This window comes from Columba livia, chromosome 1 (genome assembly GCF_036013475.1).
Source record: "Columba livia isolate bColLiv1 breed racing homer chromosome 1, bColLiv1.pat.W.v2, whole genome shotgun sequence".
Classification (NCBI taxonomy): domain Eukaryota; kingdom Metazoa; phylum Chordata; class Aves; order Columbiformes; family Columbidae; genus Columba; species Columba livia.
This window is the reverse complement of record NC_088602.1, coordinates 10,701,026-10,726,553: the sequence shown is the minus strand read 5'-3', so window position 1 is coordinate 10,726,553 and position 25,528 is coordinate 10,701,026. Positions and strand designations below refer to the sequence as shown.

Genomic DNA, 25,528 nt, shown 5'->3' with positions numbered 1-25,528 from the left:
AAATTCAACTATCATCACACCTCAGAGAAAACAGAACAGTGCCAGCATGGCTTGACGGGATACAGTAAATCTTTGAGATTCTATAGAGAAACCCTGGTAACTTTGAAGGACAATGTTGTAAAAACCTGCCTGATGTCCTCCCCAGCCACCCAAACCCAGGGGCCTTCCAGAACACTGGAAGCAACTGCAAGGGAAAGCTGCTGTGTCAGCACCTGGTGTGCCTGCCGCTGGCTTATACATGCTACTCTTATTTGTCTAAATCTCTAGAAACTACACAAACATTTTACTTTTCATATATACAGCCTTCTGTCCATGTTACAAAGGCAAGTTCATGAAACTGTTGTACAATAATGTATCAGTTGCAATCAATAAAGCTCTGAAATTTATACCAGCTGAGAATCACACCATTTCTTTTACACGCTTAGTTTTTCAAGTGGATATTTCTTTAAAACCCCCACTCTACAAGTTATAATAATTCTTGGAATTTCTTTTATGTTCTTTTGTCACTGACCTGGGGACCTCTTTATATTCTCTTGATGGATTTTTTTTATACCAGCTCTCATAAAGAGATTTTCCTTCAAACCCCTCATCAGGACTTGGTATCTAAAAAAAGTATATTATAAAAAAAAGACAAAGGGAACAATTTTAAATGTTACCAAGCAACAAATCTGTAACCTGGCATCATGTAAAGTCTATGGCTTAGGGCAATGAATAAGTCACAGTCTTAAGTCCCTCAACCTTTCTGCGTTTCCATTTTAACAGCTCAAATACATAGTATTTTCCAGAGGAATAGTTCATTTGCTACAAATGGGTAGAAAACACAAGGAAAGCAAAACATTTCAAGTCAATATTTACATTCTGACACTTATTTATGAGATTTTCAGCCATTTAATTTAAATATTCAACACAAAAATCTCTCAGTTTTGTCTTGGTTGAATTCAAAACTGTTTCTACCTTGTTTTAGTTCACAAAAAATATTTTCATGGATGCAGCAGTAACCATAGAAGGGCAAAGGGTACAGTACTTGGTGTTTACAAAATCATAACTGCTACATAGGTACACAAATCATGACCATCATAAAGTGTATTTTTATCACACTTTTCAGACTACCTTTCTGATTACTGAGAAGGCTAAACACTGTGGGTAGTTTTTCATCTTTCCTTTTTATTGATGGGCTGCTGAGGTTTTATTATCTTTAATCTATGAATTATTATTAATATAGATTCTATTATTAATATATATGCCTAGAATCTAAGAATTATTCCACAATAAGAATAAAAATAAAACTAATATATTTGGGATTTTTGGTCAGGAAGGCAACTGTTCACAGAACAGCGTTAACACTATTTGCCACACATTAACTTTGGATGGGATCCCACAGGACCTGCTTCCTGATCAGCATTCTCTGCAGGCATTGCCTACCAACAAGCTGTGGTTACCCACATTCTTCAGCCTTTGTTGCTGCTTTCCAGCTTGAGGAAGGGTTACACAACCACGCTTACTGGTATTTAGGTCAATATTTTAACGATGGATCTTGGTGCCCAAACTGAGACTCTGCTGATCTGATTTTCTGACTGTTCTGAACACCTGCATGTAGCACAGGTTACCATGAGAACTGCAGGTGATCAGCTCTTCTGTAGTTCAGGACAGAAATATCTTTATCTGGGCACCTAATTTTAACAGAGTTAAATTTTATTTGTTGTCTTTCAATTGCCAGAAAATTATTATACTGAATGACTACACTTCCTTTCCTTTTGTACCGGTCTAAGGCCAGCTTCTAAGAGATAACAAATTATTGACCCTGGAAAAGACAGATGACTGAATATATACAGCAGATGAAGACAGATATAGTAGATTCATAGAATACATACAGTAGCTGAATGTACATTATATATATATGTATATAAACAACACACACAGAAGACTAATTAAATGTTCATGTTTTAATACAAATGAACAGGGAAAAAACAACCAAATAAAACAACGAAAAAAAAACAAAACAAAAAAACCCCAACCAAACAAAAAAAAAACCCACACTAATAAAAGCCCCTTAGTGCCAGTCTCTAAGACCCACTCTCAAAGCAAGCAAATTCTTGCATTCAAGATGGTGAGGCTATTTCCTGAGAAAGGGCCCCCATCTTTTAATTTTGTGTGCCACACAAATATGTGTTAGAGCATCACGGTGAGAGCCAGTGAATCTCTAACAGGCTACACTGAAGCTGAGCACATTGACCATTTTCACAGTATGCTGAAAACAACACTGTAGGAAGCCCAATTTTCTCCCCTGCCTAAAGGCAGTCCTAGTCTCCCACTACTGTGAGCACCCTAGTAGTTGAACTGGGCAGCCAAGTTTGTGCTTGTTTCTGTTCTCTGGTTCATGACTTTTTAAAATTATTTTGTTCTTAGGAGGAATAATTTCACAGGAGGAATGGAAAAATCCCCTAATCTTGAATAGCTAATAATTTAAAGGTTTAAGTTTGAAATCTCTTTGCCACTCCTGGGAAAAAAAAAAAAAAGCCCCAGTTACTTAGCTATTGTCTTAGAAGAGGTACTGCAGGTAGAAAACAAGGAATCATCTGATACCATATTTTATACACAGAGCCTCATTCAGTAAGTGAGCACTGGACACACTGGCTAAAAATTTCAAGCAGTATTACCTCTTTAGTCAGACTGTACACCAGTCTGTACATCAGTGGTGTGCAATCCACACGTAGTGTGTAGTTTCCTGAAAAACAGGGAAAACTATTTATCCAAAGAAGCAAGTTCTACTCAGCTGAAACCTTGTGCCATTATTTGTCAATAAGAAAGTGATTAGAGAGCTACACTCTCCACAAGGAACTCACTGATTGTACCTGTAGAAAGGTTCTCCTCCTGTGACCTTGTCAGAGCATTTATATTTGTTAGGATGCCCCTATGTTTGTTACACACATTATAAGAGGAGGAGCTGAATCTAAAGAGTTGTCATAGGACTGCTGACAGGGACACAACACTTCTTGTCCCTTACCATGGCTTCCCAAATACTGTAGCTATTGTAATGGACTTCTTCCCTAAGGGACAGGTATATCTGAATTATACTTCATTATTCTGGGTCACGGTTTCTCCCCATATCAATTCCTGAATTAATGCAATAACATTATCACATTGAAGCTTTCATGGATCTCCAAGCCAAGTTGCCTCCCGGTCATCTGTATATACCATCACATTCCTGTAAAACATAAGTCAAAACTATGTACCTTCGATGGAGGAATCTGCATTGATATAAGCCACTCCTCGTGCTTGCAATACTTTGGCATTTTCCTATGAGAAGGAAAAGAGGAAGAAAATGCTGATCAACTTTTTTTTCCTCAGAACTATTTTCCCATCCAGAGAAGTAGCAGTTGTTTCATGGAAAGACATCATATACTGCAAGGAGCCATATCTTCTTGGTAGTTCAAAAGGAAATTTAAGAGTGTGTGTGTGTGCGTGTGTGTGTGTGTAAAGAAGAGAGAGGGAAGAAATGTTGCTTTCTGGTACAGACTAGGGCAACAAAGATGATGAAGGGAGTGAAGAATCTCCCTTATGAGGAATGGTTGAGGGAGCTGGGGCTCTTTAGCTTGGAGAAGAGGAGACTGAGGAGTGACCTCATTAATATTTACAGATATATAAAGGGTGAGTGTCAGGAGGATGGAGCCAGGCTCTTCTCGGTGACAACCAGTGATAGGACAAGGGGTAATGGGTTCAAACTGGAACACAAAAGGTTCCACTTAAATTTGAGAAGAAACTCCTTCTCAGTGAGGGTGCCAGAACACTGGAACAGGCTGCCCAGGGGGGTTGTGGAGTCTCCTACTCTGAAGACATTCAAAACCCGCCTGGACACATTCTTGTGTAACCTCATCTGGGTGTTCCTGCTCCGGCAGGGGGACTGGACTGGATGATCTTTTGAGGTCCCTTGCAATCCCTAACATTCTGTGATTCTGTGAGATTTCTCAAAGATCTGGCACGGTGAAAATTTCTCTTTGAACACCCTTGGTTTACCTCAGCCCACTCTGTCGATCCTAACAAGCCAAATTCTTCTGCATCCCAGCTTGCAAATATCACTGTTCTCCTTGGCCTCCATCCTGCAATAAAAGACCATGAAAACTGTATTACAGAAATAAAGTTAGTTACATGTTAGTTACATGGTAACTAATGTGAAAACAAATGTAGCTTTTTGGGGGGCTCGTCTTCTACCCTTGATCTGTAGAGAAAGAGTTGCATTTAAGGAACTTTAACATCAACTTCTTCATCAAGCTAATCTAATGATGGTTTGCCAATTTTGTATCAATCTCTGTTCTAATATCGAATAATGTGCTTGCACACAAATTCTTCAAAAAATGCTTTTCTACTCTTTTTGCACTGTTCAATTTAGTACACATTGCATACCAGTTTCTACTTCGACAGCAAAGTCTTGGCCATGTTTTCATATCTGTTACTGAATTTCTTTGACCTGTCTCTCAAATGCCGAATTTCAAACTCTAAGGAATTCTCTATCACTCTGTCAGATCACCTTCAAAATGAAGATCTTTTGCTTGAAGTTCTGCATCTGAGCTAAACCCAGGTCAAATGGAACAGGCTCTGCTACCTTGCCTCTGTATCTTTGCTGAAAGTTTCCTTTGAGTCTACTGGAACCTGTTCATCTTTTACATCTTTTACTCCCTGTTTTTTTTACCTTTTTCCTTTTTTTTTTTTTTTTTTTTCAGCTTGTATTCCAAAGACAGTTTCCTCTTATCCAATAGCTGGGAGGGAATGGAAAGAAAACTAAATGTCATGAGTTTTTCAGTACGATGGGCAGGCAAAGCAAGCTCCTCTAGCACAGTATTTGAGTTATGTCAGAGGTTCTATCCACAGGATGTCACGCAGGGTGACAGCATTTGTTCTGACAGCAGCTGAAACTTGGTGCAGTTGACATTTGCTCCTATTCTAATGTAACTAGGCATGAGGTATTTTTAACCATTACCTCCTACTATGTTTGCACAGATCATTCTTTGCATTACACAGACATGCTCTACTTATTCTTGGGTCTGTCTCCAAACTACAGTCAAGTGCTGAGAAGGTTCTCGATGTTGCCCCATATCAATTTTATAGGACCATTGAAACATCCAATTTGACTAGCCTCAAATACACAGTAAGCAATTGTGTCTAGACATCATATTTATTTCAGTATCCCTCATTTTGTGTTTTGTTTTCCTTTAGGTGTCCTTTGTCTTGAGCAAAATTACTTCACATAGACCAAGCTTGTAACTGGAATAAATTAAGTGCTGCAGAGTAGTGCTTATTCCAGAGATCAGTGAGATACACATATTTAATATTAAGCTTATGCTTAAATCCAAAAGAACTCAAGAGGAACTGTTGAGAGCAGTGATTTTGATGTGCTTTCTTCTTTCATCACACTACCTTTCTTTTTCAGTGTTCCAAAGCTTCTCACAATCTCGTGAACCACTGCTGCCCCACTCTGAGGATCAATGCCACCAAACACCCATGAGTCACGGTGGCCTCCCAGGATGACATATCTGTCTGGATAAATGAATTATGGAAGTTTACTTAGAAAGACTTTTTTCCTGACATATGGATGTTAATTGGAAGTAATTTATCATTTTCCACACAGATGTCAGGCAACAAACTTAATAGTTTATAATATACATGATAGAAATGTGAAAGACATTTTAAATCTCCAGAGATATTTTCCTGTATTTTCAGACAGGGATAAAGAATTTGCCAAACACAACAACTTGATCCTATAAGAATTAAAATCTCTTAAATTCCCAAATGTTATTTCTATTATTAGAAATACTGCAGCATTCCTCTGAAGATAGAAGCACCTTTTCATATTTTACAACAGTATGTTTCATGGTAAAGCTGATCCACTAATTATATTTGTACAGCACACCAACTCACAACATTAAAGTGTGCAGTATTTCTCTGAATATATATATAGTCAATCATCAAAAGGGTTGTCCAAATCATGACAGATATGTGATCAATAAGATCAAAGCCAGACTAGATCTCTGTGCTACTATAATATGGTTAACAGTTATACTTCAAGCAACGGGGAAGTGCTGCACTTACAAGCTAAATGATGTTATCATCACCCTAGAGATGTCTACATATCTGGTTTTTTAGACTGTAAGATCGCATTGGTTACAAGAGACTGTAAGACAGACAAAAAGTCAATAGTGGTGGACATGATGTCTTCAGATAGAATGAAAAATCCATTCCCATGTTAGCAGGGAAGAATATCCACTTAAGAATACTCTTTCAATTGCTAAGTTACTTGCCTGAAGACAAATATTTCTGCCTTTGTTATGACTCCCCCTCAAAAATCAGCATTTACGGTGAAAGTGCTGACATACCCTGAACCATATGAAAGCTGGTACAATAAATATTTCAACACCAATGATCAAGTAGTGCAATATTTTAGAGAAAACTATACTCTTAATTTCCCCCTTTTAACTATGAAGTGCATGTGGAGGTCACTGCATGCTCACATTACACTGAAGACAAATAACCTTACCTGGTTCCACTGTGCCTCTAATGGTACCAATCACATTGTAAATCCTTGTGATTTCGTTGTGGCTGTTAATGTGCATTTTTACCTTTCTAGTGTATTGGGAAGAAAATCCAAAGAGAAAATCCACCAGATTAGATAACAAAACATCTTGACACCTTTCAGAAGTCAGTAATATAAATTGTAAGGAAAGCATTTTGACCTTCATTAAACCAAAGTAAATCTGAAAAGATTTCAGTCCATTTTTTTTCTGGATTTATACTTGTGCAACTAAGAACAGCATTTAGCCCTTGAGAGTATTGTACTGTTATTGATGTCAGGTTTATACAGATAACAGGCTTAGAACTCCAAATTCAAAGATTTTCTGCTAGCAGCTAGTTTTTAAATTTGGCATAGTGAAAAAAAAAATGAAAACCCTCTAATGTCCTGGTTTCAGCTGGGATAGAGTTCACTTTCTACCTAATAGTTGGTACAGTGCTGTGTTTTAGATTTAGAACACTGATATTTTAGTTGTTGCTAAGCAGTCAAGGACTTTTCAGCTTCTCATACCGGCCTGACAATGAGAAGTTAGGGAGTGACAAGAAGCTGGGAGGGGACACAGCCAGGACAACTGATCCCAACCGACCAAAGGGATGTCCCAAACTATATGAAGTCCCGATCAGCATATAAACTTTGAGGAAGTTGGTCAGAGGGGATTGCTGCTCAGGGACGGGCTGGGCATCTGTCAGTGGTTGGTGAGCAATTTCATCGTGCATCACTTGTTTTGTATATCTCATTGTTATTGTCATTGTTATTCTATTTTCCTTTGCTGTCCTATTAAACTGTTCTCAGCTCAACCCATGAGGTTTTTTTTGGAATCTCTCCCCTGTCCCACTGGAGGGGCGGCAGTGAGGAAGCAGCTGTGTGGTGCTTGATTGTCAGCTGGGGCTGAACCATAACAAGCATTAAAAAGGTAAATAGTTCTAAACATCTAGAAGTTGGTGCAAATCAGAACTGACTCCAGCACAGTCAGTACTAATGTGGCACCTCAGGCAGTAGAAAATCAGCCAACCTGAGTTGCACCAAGAGACTTTGCCTGTTTATCTACGACACAGATGGAGATGCAGCAACTCATCCTCAAGGGTTGCTTGTGTATTTTTCAGAAAGTATTTTTCATGTGGTATGACTAAGACATAAGGAAAAGGTCAAACGGTTCACATGAAGTCAGTACAATAGCTCCATCAATACTGAAAGACCTGGACTTTGGTCCTATATTGTAATTACTAAATCTGTTTAAAACCAATCTGAAAGAATAAAAACCAGCATCAGGTAAAAAAGACAACACACAAATTCAATTCTCAAAAATAATCAGCCTCATCAAATAGTCTGTCAAAGGCTAGATGCTTTTCAAATTAAACTGGTTCAAGACTAGCTGGAAACTAAAGCAATTCAGTCATATCCATCCAATCAAGATGTAAATCTAGCGAAGCTTTGCACTGGACGCATTTCAGCCCAGTAAATGGTCACAATCAAAGAAATGCTGCAGATAACCCCAACTACTCTACCTTTGGTCAAATTCTATTGCTCCATCTGCTTTTCTCTGATCCCAAGCATGCTTTCTTTATGAAACAAAACTGACCTTGTAGAATAACTTGTTGTGAAACCAGGACCAATGTTGTAGGACACATTCAAATTTCCTTTCCAGCTACTATGTGGTGGTGCATATCCTCCCATATTACTATAATAAAAAAAAGTTATCATTATTAGTTACAGACATCTTACAATAGCACCAAACACAAATGAGGAACCAGGAACCACACTCTGTTAGGTCCCATCACACACACAGACCACAGTGATGGTCTTAGACTTAGACAATTTATACTACAAACTTCTACAGAAGAATAATCTATCTTTTGATCTACGTTAATACTAGTAAACTAACAAAAAGGAATAGTCCTGGGCATTGAGATCAGCTTGGAATGGCCTGAAGCTATCCTGGAAAACAGTGTTGGCCTCCAAAGGTTTTGTTTACAAGCTGCTTCTTGTAAATGGTTCCTGGAACATTCTACTGCCTTGAGCTACATTTGCATTTGAATTAGTGGAGAATAACTTGGACCATTCTAACAGTTTATCAGCACAGGCAGTTGTCTTCCAGTGTCTGTCCCTAGATACTGTTTTATCTGGTAGCATAGACAGAGCTGATGTGTTTCAAAAGTGTCTAAAGCTGGAGAAACATGATTAATCCAGGTCACCTTTTCTTGTTCCACTGTCAAAGGTGAGATGTTTTTTCTCAGTTAACACAACTGGAAATGCAGTAATTCAGTGGATCACAATCACCCCTCATTATTCACCTATTTTAAAGGATTTATAGTCCTTGGTATATTTTTATATAAAAATATGATAGAAGGAACAACTAGAAATTATGACTTCTCAAGACAAAACTAAAAACAAGGCCCCGGTGTTTTTAGAGGACTAAATTTCATTAATGATCATTAAAATCAAGTTCTAGAATTACTTACAATTTATTGAAGGGAAATATCTAGCTACACTATATTAATACATATTAATCTGCTGTACCACTACTAGTTGGCAGTGGAAAAAAGAGTTATTTTAGCCTATAACTTTATCCTCATGAGCAGTTATCCTCAGAACAGTGATGGCCATAAAGTGTTACCAAAAATACAGTTTGAAGACTTATTAGTCCATAAAAGTCTGGGAGGAAATAGGAAAAACACTAGAACAGTGTTGATGAACATAAGGTATGCAAAGACAGCAAAGACAGTAAAATTCTGCCTCGTATAAAAATAAATAGCCTCAATGCTTCAAACAAAACCTGCATAGAGAACCAAGATAGTTCTATTTTTCAGGGACTCAGTATTCCCACAGAAGCACCATACAGAGCTGAATAATTGTTCATATAATTTGGATGTAAAATTCCATACAAATACACACTGAAGATTATGTTCACTTCTTGTCCTAAACTCTTATCCCCGGTACTGTTGCCAACACTGTTATTTCCTGCTCTGTATCTCAGCAGTTGATACAGATGATAACTGCTACATTTTTAGGGGAGTGATACACTTGCCAACTCAATCACATTAGCTTTTTCAGATAACTTATTTGGTTTGTTAAGATAATTCTGCATTTTAATGCTGTCCTCTGGTAAGCTGCCAGTCTGTCTTCACATCACTCGCATGTTTAGTAAGCACCCTTACTTAAACACAGATGTCTACTATACCCCCTAAACCAGTCCAGTTTCCCCAGTGTCCTTATATTAGTTCACTACCATAATTCATTATTTATGCAACATAATACACCTGATGAGAGAAAGCACACGGCTTCCTTTAACAGAAGGCAGTACAGATACTGTCCCATCAAACACGCATGGCAAGTATTACCGTGGACAAATGAGTGCCTTCATTTGTGGTCTTTTTCACAAGAATGGTATCATGCCATCCTCAAAAACTTTTCCCTTTATTTGAACTGAGAAGCACTTTATAACTTCAGGATACCCGACTATCATAACATATTACAAATTATCCTTTCAAGAACACTCTGCACGTGTCTGCTATGTACAACAGACAACATGTTTACCTCCTACAGAGAACCTAATGACAAACAAGCATACACTATTTCAACAGCTATAGGAAAAGCACAGTGCAAAAGTCTTTACCCTTTCTTTTCAAATACTCTCATAACTTTCAAAACACAGTCTGCTTAAAATTCCTCATGTCTCCCATACACTCACCGCAGTAAATACTCAGCATCATGATAGCCAATGGGATGAACTGGAATTTTTGGGAGACCTACACCACTGCCTTTGTCTAATCGGTAGGTGTATTCTGAAAGCAAAAGAGATATGTTCACATTTACAACTCTCAGAAAGAATCTGTACAGTTCACAGCACAGCCCTAATGCCAGAGTCAGGGATAATAATTTCAGTTACCTGGAAGTCATGCTGGCATTTCTTCAGTGATTTCATTCTTTACCAACACATTTTCAGAGAGTCACAAACAAAGATTCTCCCATAGTGTCTGCAGTCAGGCATTTAGAAGTGGCTGGAATTTTTAAATTATTTGTGCTTTTTTTTGCATTGAAATGCTTTTAGGTAGAAATATTTCTTTCCATGTGAAAAAACCTTCAGACTGAGCCACAGAAAGAACAAGAGCAAAGAAGAAGTCTGTAGTCTGATGTTTGGAATATTCAGCTGGGAACTAAAAAAAATTTGCCAGTTGATTAAAGATGCAGATAAAATCTTACATGTTGGGCTACTGAATATTCCATTTTGCTGTTTTTGTGAACAAAATTAAGTCTAGATTTTGTTCTGACAGAGGCCAAATACAAATTGTTTTTTTTTATTTTTACAAATGAGAAACTTAATTTTCACAATCTTGACAAAATTTGATGTTTGTAAGCCAGCAGGTATGGAAAAAAATAAGTTTCCTCCTTAATACAACATTCACAGGACCCTTGTTGAGTGAAGCAGACAGGGAGCCATCTATGAGATCACTGAATTTAGCGTGAGGAACCAGAAATCTCCCTCATGGTCAGCTCCTGCCATCTGCCATTGTGAACATGTGTCCTCTTCTGGTGCAAGTTGTGCTGGCTAAAGGCAGCATTCCCCATCACTGAGGGACTGCTCTTCTTGAGGTGACAGCCTCTCTCATATATGCTGGCTCAAGTGCTGGCTTGAGTAGTTCTTAATGCAGTCCAGTTAAATGAAACAGCTTAGGTAGAACTCAAATAAGCAGTCGAGAAAGCATGAAGTGAAGGTGATGAACCAGTGGGGACTGGTCACCTTCTCAGGAGCTTCAGCTGCAGCTAGGTGACGTGAGGCCCAGAATGAAAGATGTCAGCATTGCCAGTAGGGGCTTTTGTGGAGGGAAAGCGGTCCAATTTTTTTATTACGAGGGTGGTGAAACACTGGCACAGGTTGCACAGAAAGATGGTAGATGCTTCACCCCTGGAAACACTCAAGGTCAGGTTGGACAGAGCTCTGAGCAACCAGATGTAGTTGAAGATGTCCCTGCTCATTACCAGGCGGGTTGGACTAGACGACCTTTAAAGGTCCTCTCCAACGCAAACTTTTCTACGATTCTACAAAATTCTGCAGAAAGGAGAAGTGCAAAAGCAAAGAAATCTGAGAGCTGTGCAGGCTGGCTCCTTGCTGACTTACTGATGAGAAGCAGAAAGAAATGACTTGGGTTTCAGCTGTCGAATGCTTGTGTCGTGATCTCTGGGCTAACTTGGGTATGTCTGTGAAGCTAAGCAGCCCACCGCTGCACTGTGTGGCTCCCTTAACGTTCCCTCACTGTTTCTCATGCACCATTTGCAGAAGTAGCCTACTGATGTGAAGCTCAAAGCAGCCTCTTTTGAGCAACAGAAAGACCAAGAAAAAATGTGTTTTATTCCAAGGGAAAGAACACCTCCACGACCTTCTCCTCCTTTCCTGAAACCAGACACTCCTAGCATGACTTCTCTAGTGTCACTCACCTTTCGCAGGATAACCTGGTGTCAGAGGGTCCCCAGCCCCATTCAGGTTTAACACATTCCCACGCTGGGCTCCTCCTCCTGGAAGGTTCCAGCCATCTGGGTAAGCACCTACTCCTGGGGCGCAGTAGTCAGCAGGGTCAGAGTACAGAATAACTCCCTTGGCACCTGCCAATTCAGCATTCTTCACCTGCAAAGCACATCTCCAGTCCCTATCCAGTCCTTTTACAGCTTGACAGGAGTTCAAAGGGCAAAAGAAAGCATTATAAATTACAGCAATTATTCCTCAGGGCCTTTTGCAAGCTTGGGCTAAGTAAAGGGCCCATAACTGTCCCATATAATAATATTTCCTTCAAATATACATGCAGATATCAGGTTCTATATGAAAGTAAGAGGTTGGTTGTTGCTCTGAATTTTAGCTAGGAGACAATTGCAGTAACACAGAAAACATCCTTCACAGTATTACTATAGAACCTGAGTTTGTATTCTGCTGTTCAGATCAATACAATCAGCTGACTATTGAAACGTACACATCACAGATGGAAAAAACTGTATCACATTGATGCAACTTTATCTTTCAGTTAGTCATGTATTTATCATTTTTACCTAAGTGATGTCCTCAATACTCGGGGTTCAGACTACACAGAAAGATTATTATTGGAGAGCTTGAAACTGTCTTTGGCTGTGAACAAGAGTAACTCCAAAGAGTATGTATTTTGGGCTTATTATGGCAGAAGGACTGACCTGCATGCTGTTTTGATTTAAAAGTGTTCTCATGTGACTTTATTATTGTATAATATTGCTTGGTAAAAAGTGAAAGAGAGAAAATATATTTCATTCTGACTTCCCAATCTGTTTTGCCACTAGATATGACAGTGATGTATAATGACCGAGTGACAACTAATCCCCAACAGTTTAAAATTTGTGTATTTTAATTCAGAAATACCACAGGGTTTTTTTTTAGGAAACATAGTACTTGCCTTCTAACCTCTATCCTATTCTTGTACACCCTTAGGAAGTGGAAAAACGCCAGTACAGTTCTCAAGATATTATACAGGCTAACAAATTTTTCAGTATATAAAACATCATTAGAAATACTACTGTAAGAATTAACATATCACCCCTTGGTGTCAATGAGGGCATGTAATTTCCAGATCACAGGACAACTGCCCGTCTAGATATTAGTAACTCCAAGGTCTGTGCATTTCATCTTAATAAAAGATTCATAGACAGCAGTAACTTCTTCAATTTTTAAATCTTTTCCATTCAGATAGTATCTTTAAGAGTGGTAAACAATTTCGCGAAAACACTATCTGACCCAGAATATGAGTTACTTTTCACTGGTGAAAATGGCTTGTACATAAACCAGTGAGTTACCCACTTATAAGCTCACAGAATATTAGTCAACAGTGTAGAATAAGAGTTGGCACTCCAGCAAGGAGATTCAGTGTTTGGTACCCTTAGGTAACTGAGAAATACAAACTACAGTCCTGCCCAAATTAGGGTCAAACTAATTTTTGTACAACAGCCAAACACACTTTAAATAGACTTTCTTCTTGCATCCCTATTGAGCAAATAACTTGAGTGTATGCCTGAAATATGCACATGAATATGTCCTTACCTGTCAGGCCATGAAAATCTGAATAAAACTGTAGTTTAAAAAATATTTATATGATAGGGACACTGAATAAACAAATACAGAATTTAGAATAACCTCCATATAGTTATTGTCTCTGCCTAGCATACAGACACCTTTAGAAACACGATATAGGCATCTTAAAGAACAGCTGCCCCAATCATGAAGAACAGTCTAGTTCAGTTAGAATGTATGACCCAAGAATGTCAGAAATATTTTGGAGCAATATACAGCATGCAGATTAATATAAAAACACATAACATTTTCCAAATTATTTACTTTTATCCTATAGATATATTACAAAAATGTCAAATATATATTTTATATCTTCCACTAAAGAATCATATTTAAACACAGCTCTATGAAAACTCAGCTACACTAAAATCTTCAGAATACTTTACATAAGTGTTTCAGTCTCTTGAAATAAAGTGAAGGACAGCACAAGTAACATTTCGATATAGAACCATTACCTTATTTCCTCTGAAGATCTTCCCATATCTGGCAATAACAATCTTTCCTGAACAGTTAATTCCCATTTCACGTTCTAGCTTAAAGAAGTCCTCGGTGCGGCCGTAATTCACGTACACTAACTCACCCTAATAGAAAGAAGCAGAATTTCAAACAATAATGTCAATGAGCATGTCAAAAGAAGGATGTGATGTAGTAAGAAAATAAAGAGAAAACAATTAACTCCAGGGATGGCTCTGGTATTAATTCTTCTTTGATCATGAGACAATTAGTTAGGTAAGCGATTTCTAATGAATTTATACTCCTACCATCCAAAGTTGTCACACTTTGTTCTCAATGGAGAATGTTAAGATATGACTTCTGAAACAGAAATTTAGAATTAAGTGCTCAGAGTATGTCACTTACTTCTACTCATAGTCTGTTTAAGCTGTAGTCAGTCTTGGACAGCTGGAGGTATTTTGGACCCAGACATCAGAGTAAGTATCGTAGAACCAAAGAACATCCTAAGTTGGAAGGGACCCACAAGGATCATTGAGTCCAATTCCTGTCCCTAGACAGGACAACCCCACAGTTCACATTGTGTGTCTGAAGGTGTTGTCCAGTCTCTTCTTGAACACTGTCAGGCTTGGGGCTGTGACACCTCCCTGGGGAGCCTGTTCCAGTGCTGCAAGACCCTATGGGTGAAGAACCTTTTCCTGATATATGACCTAAACCTCCCCTGGCACATCTTCCTGCCATTCCCTCAATTGTATTTTATGCAGTAGACTGAATGATGTCAATATCCTATTAAATTCTAAGGACTCAGTTGTCAGTCAATACAACAGAAGCTGCAGGTGCTGGACTGTCAAAATAAATACACGTCGCACATGAATAAAGTATTCTTCATGATTGTGTTTCAACAATGTTGCTCAATACTTGGTGCATGATTCATCTTCCTTAATGTCAGCTACCTAAAAGTTGCTGGCATTGCCTACAAAGTTCCTATAGTACACTCCCTAGCCAGTGAAGAGCTGGTAAGTTCTACAGGAACTCACTCTTTCCAGAAGAATTCACTCCAAATCTGTTTTAAACACCTATTTTAGGAAGGAATAAATTGCCCTCTGGATTTACCTCTTAAGGATTATATCTCAAAGACTGTTGTAGAAGAAATCCCTCTAAAAAGCTGCCAAGACTGGTTTAGGGAAGGTGTCTACAAGCTCAAACAACTGAAACTGGGTGACAGGAAACTCTGCTTTACTGCATTTCTCCATATTACCAGACACCTTCAGAGAGATTTTCAAGTTAATTTCAAAAAGGCGTAAGCTTAAATCCCTTGTACTGACTAAAATTGCTGACTAGACATTCAGATGGTCTCATATTAACACCATGCAGCATCTCCTGATAAGACTGTGATACAGTAATTTTGACTGTAATAGTTTCATCCGTAATCTGCTCAAGTTGCAACTTCTGCTTAAATTATGTGAAATGAACTTAGGATCAATTCATGAAATAAATGGGACTGCATTTAAATAAGGTAAAGATTTTCACAGCTGGTAAGATTCTGGTTGTACAGAATAGCTACATTTGTAGGCTATTATATTTTAATGACAAATACAAGCATGTTGATTTCAATAGTTTGGCTTACATCATTGCAGAGCTGTAATTATTACAATTAATAGCAACCTGCTGGGTTCTCACATTCAGGGCCCTTTTTGTACATTGAAGTGCAAAACAAGCCAACATGAGGATAACATTTTATGATGAAAACCCATTTACACTTTGATTAAGTAGATTGCATCATAAAAAGAACATTTCTAATCTTTAGAAGCTCTCATAACTGTATCTGATATAAAGCATATAAACTGTATTCATAGCATTTTTCCTGGTGTTGCAGAATAATTCATATTTATTCAATCTCTAGATTTCTGAAACTAAATTAAAAGGTATTTATTTGAAGCATGTGGCAATATTCGATATATTGCATAGTAGCTCAGGCTTCCTTAACTTAATTCTTTTAACATCTCTGAAAATTCTTCATCTTTAACTCTCACTAACAGGACTAAGAGCTACATCAATGCAATAAATTTCTTACCAGAACATTGTGACAGTTTTGTATCACAATTTCCTAGTGATGTGAGGAAATCCCTCATGTTTATAGAACTATTACAAAATACAAGCTTTGAGAATGTAGTGTGGACCCACAAAATGTCTTCTCTGGGCTCTGCTAGTGTAGTTAGAGATCTCAGGGACACCTCTTACATGACCATCATAAACTGGATAGGAATACTGTTTCAGTCACTTAAAAAAAAAGGGAAGAGCAGAATTTTGTCATTATCTATGATGTTAATGTTCCAAACTATTATTACTGTCTGACAGAATATGATTCCACTACTTTGCATTCTGCTAAGTATTACAGTTAAAAGAACTTTCTGCTCAAAGCTTAAAGTTTTTCATCTGACTTTTTATTGGGATTTATTTAAAATACACCACATCGTAGAAACATACATTTTCTGACAATCTGTGTGAAAGATGAGGATTTATTCCCTCTTCCATCTACTGAGAAGCTGAAATGAGTGGAAACTTCTTTAAATCTCTGCAGGGTCTCACTCTAGCAGGCAAGTAACTACTATTCCATTCTGACAGAATTTAATCTTCAAAAGACAGTCACTGCCACTTATTTCTAAAAAGCAGCTGCAGGAAAAAGTAATAGTGCTAGCAGCACCAAACTGTATTTCCATAACTCCCTGATCAGAGCACTCACCCAGAAAACATGAGAGCTGCATTCTTGGGGTCTCTCAGTATAAAGAACTTTTGATCCGTTTCTCCCACTTTCCAGGAAGGTGGCCGACTCGTGCGACTACAGTTACCCTTGAGATGCAGGTACTTTACAGCTTTCTCCCTTCATTGAACATGGAGCTTTATGCAGGAATTGTTCGCAAAATCAATGAGCAGAAAGAGAACCTATGACTGATGATGGTACTTGGCAAATTCCAAATATCTCTCTCCACAGCTTAGTTCTGATTTTTAATAGAACAGCTTTTAATATAAAGTACATGAATAGGCCTGGGAGAACTCAGAAGAGCTGTGAACTCACTGAGTATTCCCATTGCTGAGCTACAGACATGCTCCCTGTTTGCAGTACAAGTGCAGACAACTGCTCACTGGAGAATGTTATTTCTAATAGTGCTGGAGCTTTTGTCAATGTATTATGTACTAAGGTGAACAGAAGCATCATATTTTGAAAAGACAATCTGTCTTCATTTTTCTTCAGAAACAATGTTCTTACATTTCATTAAAATAAAATAATTTTCTAAAGGAGGAAGCTACAACTTTTAAAACTTGTTTTTATCATTTCCCATATCCCATCACTTATGGTAGCTTTGCAGAAACCAAATAAAGTGGTGAAGTTATTCTTTATTTCTTTTGGCATATTATGTTATGATACAAAGTCAGAATCCATTAATTTTACCTTCAAAATTCCCACTGCAATTCTTGAAACACTCTAAGCTGCCGTATCCTAGGGTACAGACTATCTGCCTGGTTCTCCAGCGTCCTTTGAGTATCTGAGGCAAATGAATACAGGATACCTTTTGTCTTCTAGACTTGCACAGCTTATTAACAAACTTCAGAAAGCACATGACTAACACCAGGCTGTGTGAGTCAAAGCACTGTTAGCAGGTTTCAAAGTCAGATCCAACTTTAAAGCAGAGATTGGACCAGACGACCTCCAGAGGGCCCTGCTAACCTACATTATTCTATGTATAGACAGGAAAGATACTGAGAAAAACAACAAAAAATTCCAATCTCACAAATTCTTAATTGAAACCACTAATAATCATAGGAATGAAAATTCCTGTTACACAGTTCAGCTTCATGAAACAAAGCCTGTCAGCTGATACCATCTGGACAAGAAGACAGAAAGGATTAGTGTTAAGCTTAGACCACAGCAACATTTACCGCCAGCTTGAAATGCTAGCAAAAGCCATTTCCAAGCAGACTATACCCTATGCAGTTATACCTGTCAGTGTGAGCCTTGGGGAAGCAGCATTTTGAAAATTACATTGTTCATCTGGCTACATAAATATAACAGTCTTATTTGTTCACCAAGATGGGAAACAATGGTGCATAGTCACAAAAATATCTGGAGAAGGTTATAGCAGCTGACAACAGTAAAGATTTATTTCAACAATTTCAAAGGAAAAGGTAAAAATAAAATCCAATTTTGACTCAAATTAGAAAAAAAAATGGAACATATATGTATGACTGCTCAATTTGAACATTGTTCCACTGCAAATCTACCAAGGACGTTGGAGCTAGGACTTGTTTCCTACTGGTGATGTCAGGTTTTGAACAAATAAAGCCTATGACCCAGGAATTTCACTTTCTTCTTTACCATTCTATGCTATCCTATGCTATTCTACACTATGCACCAGTATTCCATACTTTTCCATTTCTTTCCATTTCTATTTCTTGATCTGTTGCTGCTTCTTTTTCTACTTCTATTTCTTTTATTATTCTGCTCTGTTACCTCAGGCATTCCTTGGGCTGAAAATGCACTGTAAGGTGGCACCACATCTCTAACAGCTTCATATCCGGGAGGAGAAGGCTCAGACAATGATGTGTTGAAAATCTAGTGGGAAAGAAGAAGAAAAAAAAATAAGTAAACCAAGCAAAATGGAAAAGAAGTACTGTAGTCAGGCACATTTCACATGTATTATACTTGCAGTTTAAAGGACTTTCGTTTTAGAACTCTATATGTGGAGTGGCCAAAACTTTAGTTAGCACTGGGCATCCCTTTCAGTATACAGGTTCAATACATGATCTTACAGATCCTATCTCCACTCTTCACACAGAATCCTGCTTAAATGAACACTGGGTCCCTTAAGGTGGTCTCAAGTACAGCAGGTCTCAAGTACAGCAGGTATGAGCAGGTTAGATCATAAAAGTAAATAACACTTGCATTCTGCTCATCCCTGGAGCTTCTGTTAACCCCAGAGCTACCCTGTAATGAACTGATGTTGCTTCTGACAGTATATCTCAAGGCCTAAACTCTAATCCTCAGGAAACTTAATTTAGTACAATTACCAATACTGCATAATAAATTAATGCAAATAATGATGCTGACCATAGTTACTTCCTTTTTCTAAATAACAGAACAATTTTAAAACAATTGAATTACATAAAGTAATTCTCTTATATAATTCTCCTTTAATCCATATATGTCAGTATGCTGTATGAATTAGAGTAATTGTTAGTATTCCTAGCACATACATTAAGAAGATACAAAATATAAAAGCAAACTGGAACCCCTCATTCCCACGAGCTTTGGATCAGGCCCAACACCATTAACAGAGGACAGCTTTCCCTTCTCATCTTCCTGAGTGGATGAAAGTGATTTTGTTCCCTGTTTGCAAAAACTGTTGTTTTCTGTACCTCATTTCCATGGTCATCGATTATTGAGATGTAGTTGGGCTTAGTGTCATCAGGGTAAGAGAGCAAGACATCGTAATGAACCAACTGAACAGAATCCAAACCAAACTCCTTCCACTCAGCTTGGACTTGCTGTGCCAGATGGAGATTCTCTTTTGTTCCTGCTAGGTGAGGAAGTCGTGTAAAATTGCTAGAGAAAGAGAAGCAACGAGTCAGGATCAGGCATTGCAGCTCATAATCAAAACTCCTCTTAGTCAAGCTAGAAATAAACCCTTTTGAGATGACCAGATGTACCCAGGCTAAATAAGGACCCAGACTCCTCTGTATCTCTGCTTTTGCCTGTCTTGTACATAAGCTGAGGTTACAGGTTTCATTCTGTCCTGAGCTATCACAGGTGTTTGTATATTCATCACAGTGTAGCTTAGCAAGAATGGCATGATGACATCAGCTGTGAGGTCTTGTCCTTGCTTTATTCCTTGTCTTCCAGATGACCTTAGGCCAATCACTCCTATGCATAATAAGACTGACCTTTCTTGTGAAGTGATGAAAGAACTGAGTATAATAATATTTGTGTATTTGATTTAGAAATGTGCATAGTTAGTCTGATCCCTACTTTTAAATAACTGGATATTCTCCTTGGATTCCCCTATTTTAATTAATTTTGGCACAAACACTCTGAGTGTGTCTCATTGGCAAATAAAAGAGTTCACAGTGGCTTAAACAAGGAACAGAAAAACTCAACAGCTTGTCACTTAAAAGTCATGCAGCATGAATAACAAACAGGGAAAGACACCATAAATAATGAGCAACTCATTGTCCAAAAAAAAAAAGTGAAGTGCAGGCCACTGAGAAATCCCAGTTGTGAAACTGAAGAAACTCCCAGCTGAATGATGATGTCATCATGATGTCCTCATACTGTCATATGACCATGGCATCAACATGTCACGCAAGTATGTGTCACATCAGCTGGTGCTAATCTTCCACAATAAGGGAGTATAATGTTAGGAAAAAATTTGATTCTTGAGTTCTAGTGAGAACAAAGCCATCGAACAAAGCACTCTGAAAGAACTATACACTTCTGCTACTGTATCAAATGCTGCTAGATAAAACCATGCTCCTCTGATAATGTCACAATCTAGTACCAACACTGTTCTAAAAGTATCTGTTCCAGTGATGGTACCATTTTCTGGATGACATATTGAACCAAGAGCACAGTTATTGTTATTGTTAAAGCCAACAGCTGCTTTCTGTATGAGTTAGGAGTGTTTAAATCATGTTTTCATTAAAATTTGACTTATGCAGTAACATTCTCCCGTATTATATTCCCATCTAACCGAACATCATGTTTTTCTTCATTGCCTCTTCTAATCTGTTGACCGCCTGTACTGGTAGTTCTGAGTAATGACTAAATATCTGCCATATTGCACCACAGAACTGGCCGCATTACAGTAAATGAGGCACAATGTTTCCTGTCGGCATAGCGACAGGGCGTTTAGAGGGCAGAAAGTGGTCCTTTTACAGAGCTGGTTAACAAACGTTCACTTCATAGGAGCCAAAACACAGGTTAAGACGTTAGAAAATCCTAAATCTTCAGTTTCCAATGTTTATATAGTCCAGGGCACGGCTGTTATGTAGCAAAGAGAATGTATTTGCAGCTAATTTATTTGCAATACTCTGTGGCAAGTGCACTTGAAATGAAATGAGTGGGATTGCCACAGACTTATGAACTGAAAATGTTTTTTTAGTCATTTAGTTTTGTAACAAGATACAATTTTTTGCTATTTAATCAGGCTGGGAATTTAAGGCAAACCTGAATTTGTTAATTACTCCTAAAGTAACTGATAATCTTAACACTTTCTTTACACAACAAGTAAATTTCTCCCGATAAACTACAACTTGTTTATTATTGACTGGAATAAATACAGCTTTTAACAAATACTATACTCTCCAAAAAGAAAAATCTTTACAAGATCGCTAAAATTAAAAAAAAAGAAAACAACACAGTGCATCAGCTTCTAAATTACAGAAATTAAGAAACTAATTAAAGTAATTAAACTGCAATAGATTAAAAAAATCTTTACTGTTATCTTCCATTGTTTGAATTTTATTTTCAGGAATAAATGTTAGTAGCTCTGCTTTTAGGATTTATGAAAAGAAATAACAGTACATTTACAATCAATTAATTTAAGCACTAAAGGGTAAATGAGATGAAAAAATTACTGGGGAAAAAAAACATGGTCTTAAAAAAGACTAAAGCTTTAGGACTATTAGATTTATTAAGAGCAGTGTAATGTTCCATCAGCTGATACCGTAGCTGGTATCTACTCTGTCTGTTCTAGCTATCCACTGTGGAGAAGGAGAGAGCCTGGAAACATGTCTTTCTTCATGAAAGTGAGTATAAGGCTGGAACGGTGACAGACTAACACAAAAGTCTGGTCACAGCATGACAGTGTGAAGGGACAGTAGCAATAAGATATTAAGGCCTAATCTGTAGGAAGAACTAAAGGCTTGAACACTGGTATGATATTCTTTTACATTGATGTAGTCTATTATTTTCCATTTAATCTCTTCTGATTTAAGTTCATTCATACAGTCTAGTTTGAGGTGAATGATTTTTCCATAAAAACAATGTAAGATAAACATCGTTGCAGAGTGAAGCAGGACACATAAGAGAAAGGCTGAACCTCTACACCATTGTACAAGCATTCATCAAAGGCTGGAGCAAGAGCCTGATCAATTTTTAATTACTCTAAGTACTGAGATTACTGACAGTTCCTCAACTGTTTCCAGCACAAACAAGAATGAGAGGAGCTGTCAATTTTACACATTAAGTAAAACCTACGGACAAGAAAATGCACACTGTTCTCTGCCTGGTGGCATCCTTGCGCTGGTTACTGCTTGAGTTTTTGGGGTTTTTTTTGACAGATTAGTCTACACATTGCTTACTAAAGAAACTGCTTGATGTTTTCAGCCTTCATTTCAGCCATGAACTCTGCCTTCATCTCCTCATGAGGACTCACAGATGCCTTCTTCTCAGTAGGTTTTGCAAACCAGCCTGTACAACACACCAAAATGCAACAATAAAAATACCAGAGCAATATTCCCATGACACACACCATTTCTCTTTAGTGTCACCACAAGATTTTCACTATTTTTCAACTGTTTTTATCTCAGGACAGACAAACAGCCACAACGTAATGCAGGCTGCATGATGACAGCAGAGCCAGTCCTCCCCACATTAAGAGAATTTATTTACCTAGATAGATATTGAGGGGAATAAAATACATTATATTTATTCATCGCAGTTATTTGACTGCACATGCGAGGGAGACTTATCTATCTTCCTTTAGCACCAGAACATCATGCTGTCAGTCCCGTCAGTCACCTCAGTAATAAGGCAGCAGATTTACAAAAAAGCACAGAAACACAAACACCCTTCGTTAGGAACAGATGTCTTGTAACTCCTTTCTCACTCTCTGGTCTGTCTGGCTCTTATTCTGGAATCTTTCCCCTACTGTGCAGGCATTACCAGAGTAAGTGATGAGAGGAACACCTGGCTATAAAGAAAGTGCTTCTGACATCTGTTTTTATTTTTAAGTTAGCGACTGGACACGTTTGGTGCAAATGCAGCAGCAGTTACATGGGTAATGCAAAACAGAGAGCTGCTGGGGGGCAGAGAGCAGGTAACTGGCACTGGCGAGGCAAGGGTCACAGCAGTCACTGGCGCAGCAAAAGGCTCTTTCCACATGAGAGAGTAATTGAGTCAGGGCTTCCCAATGGCACGAACCTCAAGTACATACCAAGAGGTATTTTCAAAATACAAGTGGCTCTTCTGTTTTCCTTCCTCCCCCAAACCGTTCCTGATCCATCTGTGAGCCAAAAGGGAGGCAGGGAGGGGAAATCTCTTGTGGCAGCAACCCACAGGACTGCCTGCTTGGGCTGAGGGGGAGGTGAGACTTAAATTATAAGACCACTTCACCCCTCCTTTCTGCGACCCTCCAAACCCTATGTATTGCCCGCCCTTCTGGTTCGGGCTGGAGCTGTTTCAACGCAGTGGTGTCCGGGGACCTTTCTGAACCCGCCTCACACACCGTGTGCTTCTTCTACTTTATTTAAAAGGAAACCGACAAACAAGTAAAAATGAAACTCTCAACAAAATAGGAGGCGTCAGAAATCCCAGGAGGGGCCGGTGGCTGCACAGGCCTGGCCTGAGGGCCGCAGGGAGGGCGGTGTCGGCCGGGGGACACGGACTCACCTCGGGCACCCCCAGCAACCCGCCCGCTCTTCCCCCAACCCTGCCGTCCCTCGGCTCGGCTCCGAGCCACCTCCCCCGGCTGCAAAGGCCGGAGGTGGCCGGGAGAACCGCCCGATCCGAAGGGGGTTTAATTCTGCACTGTACCGATGAGGAACCCGAGGAGGAAGAGCCCCGCCGCTGCTCCCAGGACGACAGCCCAGAAGCGGCCACTGGCTGCCCTGGGGCCGGCCAGCTCCGTATTGGCGCCGAGCAACGTCCACATCGCCACCGGCCCGCTCTCAGCTCCACCGCGCCGCTCCCGGCAGCGCCCGCCCCGCCGGCCGAGCCCCGCCGCTGCCCGGCCCGCCCCGGAGGCGGTGGGGGGAGCGGCTCCGGCCGTTGGTCGCGGCCCCGTCAGCGGCTCCCGCCTCGGCTCGGGCGCCTCACGCGCAATCCAGGGACCGGCCGTCAGGGCTCCGCTCTCTCCTCGCTGCCCATAATCATAGCATCATTTCTGCTGGAAGAGACCCTCAAGATCGTCTAGTCCAACCATAACCTAACTCTAGCACTAAACCGTGTCCCTAAGAACCTCATCTAAACGCCTTTTAAACACCTCCAGGGATGGTGACTCCACCACTGCCCTGGGCAGCCTGTTCCAATGCCTGACAACCCTTTACAGGAAGAATTTTTTCCTAATATCCAATCTGAACCTTCCCTGGTACAACCTGAGGCCATTTCCTCTCATCCTAACACTTGTTACTTGGGAGAGGAGGCCAACCCACTTCATGCTACGACCTCCTTTCAGGTAGTTGTAGACAGTGATAAGGTCTCCCCTCAGTCTCCTTTTCTCCAGGCTGAACAGGGATAAGGCCCTTCTGCCATCATGGCCCAGGTGAGGCTGGAGATGTTGGAGCCCTTTGGGTACCAAAGCTGCTTCCTGGGCGCTTGCTGCTCCCACTGGTGTCTCTCAATCTGCCCAGGCGTGTCCACCTCCCCTCTACCTTCCCCTCTCTCCCTGCAAGACTTAAGTATCCTGCCACCCCATATTTCTTTTAACTTGCTATGAAGTGTGGTGAGCAGGCAAAGTGATGGCATCATGTTTCACCATGGGAACTTTAGATTGGATGTTAGGATATTAGTTCTTCCTGGAAAGGGTTGTCAGGCATTGGAACAGGCTGCCCAGGGCAGTGGTGGAGTCACCATCCCTGGAGGTGTTTAAAAGGCACTTAGACAAGGTTCTTAGGGACATGGTTTAGTGCTAGAGTTAGGTTGTGGTTGAACTCGATGATCCTGAGGGTGTCTTCCAACTGAAACGAGTCTAATATTCTGTGATGATATCAACACCTGGTTCGCTGTGGCTAGTCTGCACAGGTCATTCTACACATTCTGGCCCTATTGCCTGATAGCCCCACTTTCAGTGCTGATCTGAACGGAGTGCTCTACCACATCGCTGGGTAGTGAGGTGGGTTGCAAACTGGCTGAAGGGAAGAAGCCAGAGAGTCGTGGTCAATGGGGCGGAGTCTAGTTGGAGGCCTGTATCTAGTGGAGTGCCTCAAGGATCAGTACGGAGGCTGGTATTATTCAGTATATTCATCAATGACTTGGATGAGGGAATAGAGTGTACTGTCAGCAGGTTTGCTGATGACACTAAGCTGGGAGGAGTTGCTGACACGCCAGAAGGCTGTGCTGCCATCCAGAGAGCTGGACAGGCTGGAGAGTTGGGCAGGGAAAAATTTAATGAAATATAACAAGGGCAAGTGCATCTGGGCAGGAACAACCCCAGGTTCCA

General features: G+C 39.6%; 1 protein-coding gene across 1 annotated transcript in view; it reads right to left on the bottom strand.

The window, feature by feature from the left end:
- Nucleotides 1–24,127, bottom strand: part of LOC102095234 (putative N-acetylated-alpha-linked acidic dipeptidase) — a 31,002-nt gene extending 6,875 nt beyond the window's left edge. The window contains exons 1-14 of the mRNA XM_065036197.1: nucleotides 23,905–24,127; nucleotides 22,452–22,560; nucleotides 19,509–19,695; nucleotides 18,604–18,705; nucleotides 14,099–14,224; nucleotides 11,996–12,182; nucleotides 10,251–10,344; nucleotides 8,142–8,240; nucleotides 6,530–6,615; nucleotides 5,413–5,532; nucleotides 4,015–4,097; nucleotides 3,234–3,297; nucleotides 2,658–2,725; nucleotides 512–603 (exon numbers count right to left, since the gene is read on the bottom strand). Of these exons, the coding sequence (XP_064892269.1) occupies nucleotides 512–603; nucleotides 2,658–2,725; nucleotides 3,234–3,297; nucleotides 4,015–4,097; nucleotides 5,413–5,532; nucleotides 6,530–6,615; nucleotides 8,142–8,240; nucleotides 10,251–10,344; nucleotides 11,996–12,182; nucleotides 14,099–14,224; nucleotides 18,604–18,705; nucleotides 19,509–19,695; nucleotides 22,452–22,560; nucleotides 23,905–24,022 (1,535 nt within the window). The 5' untranslated portion in view covers nucleotides 24,023–24,127. The remainder of the gene's footprint in view (nucleotides 1–511; nucleotides 604–2,657; nucleotides 2,726–3,233; nucleotides 3,298–4,014; nucleotides 4,098–5,412; nucleotides 5,533–6,529; nucleotides 6,616–8,141; nucleotides 8,241–10,250; nucleotides 10,345–11,995; nucleotides 12,183–14,098; nucleotides 14,225–18,603; nucleotides 18,706–19,508; nucleotides 19,696–22,451; nucleotides 22,561–23,904) is intronic.
- Between the last annotated feature and the right edge of the window lie 1,401 nt (nucleotides 24,128–25,528).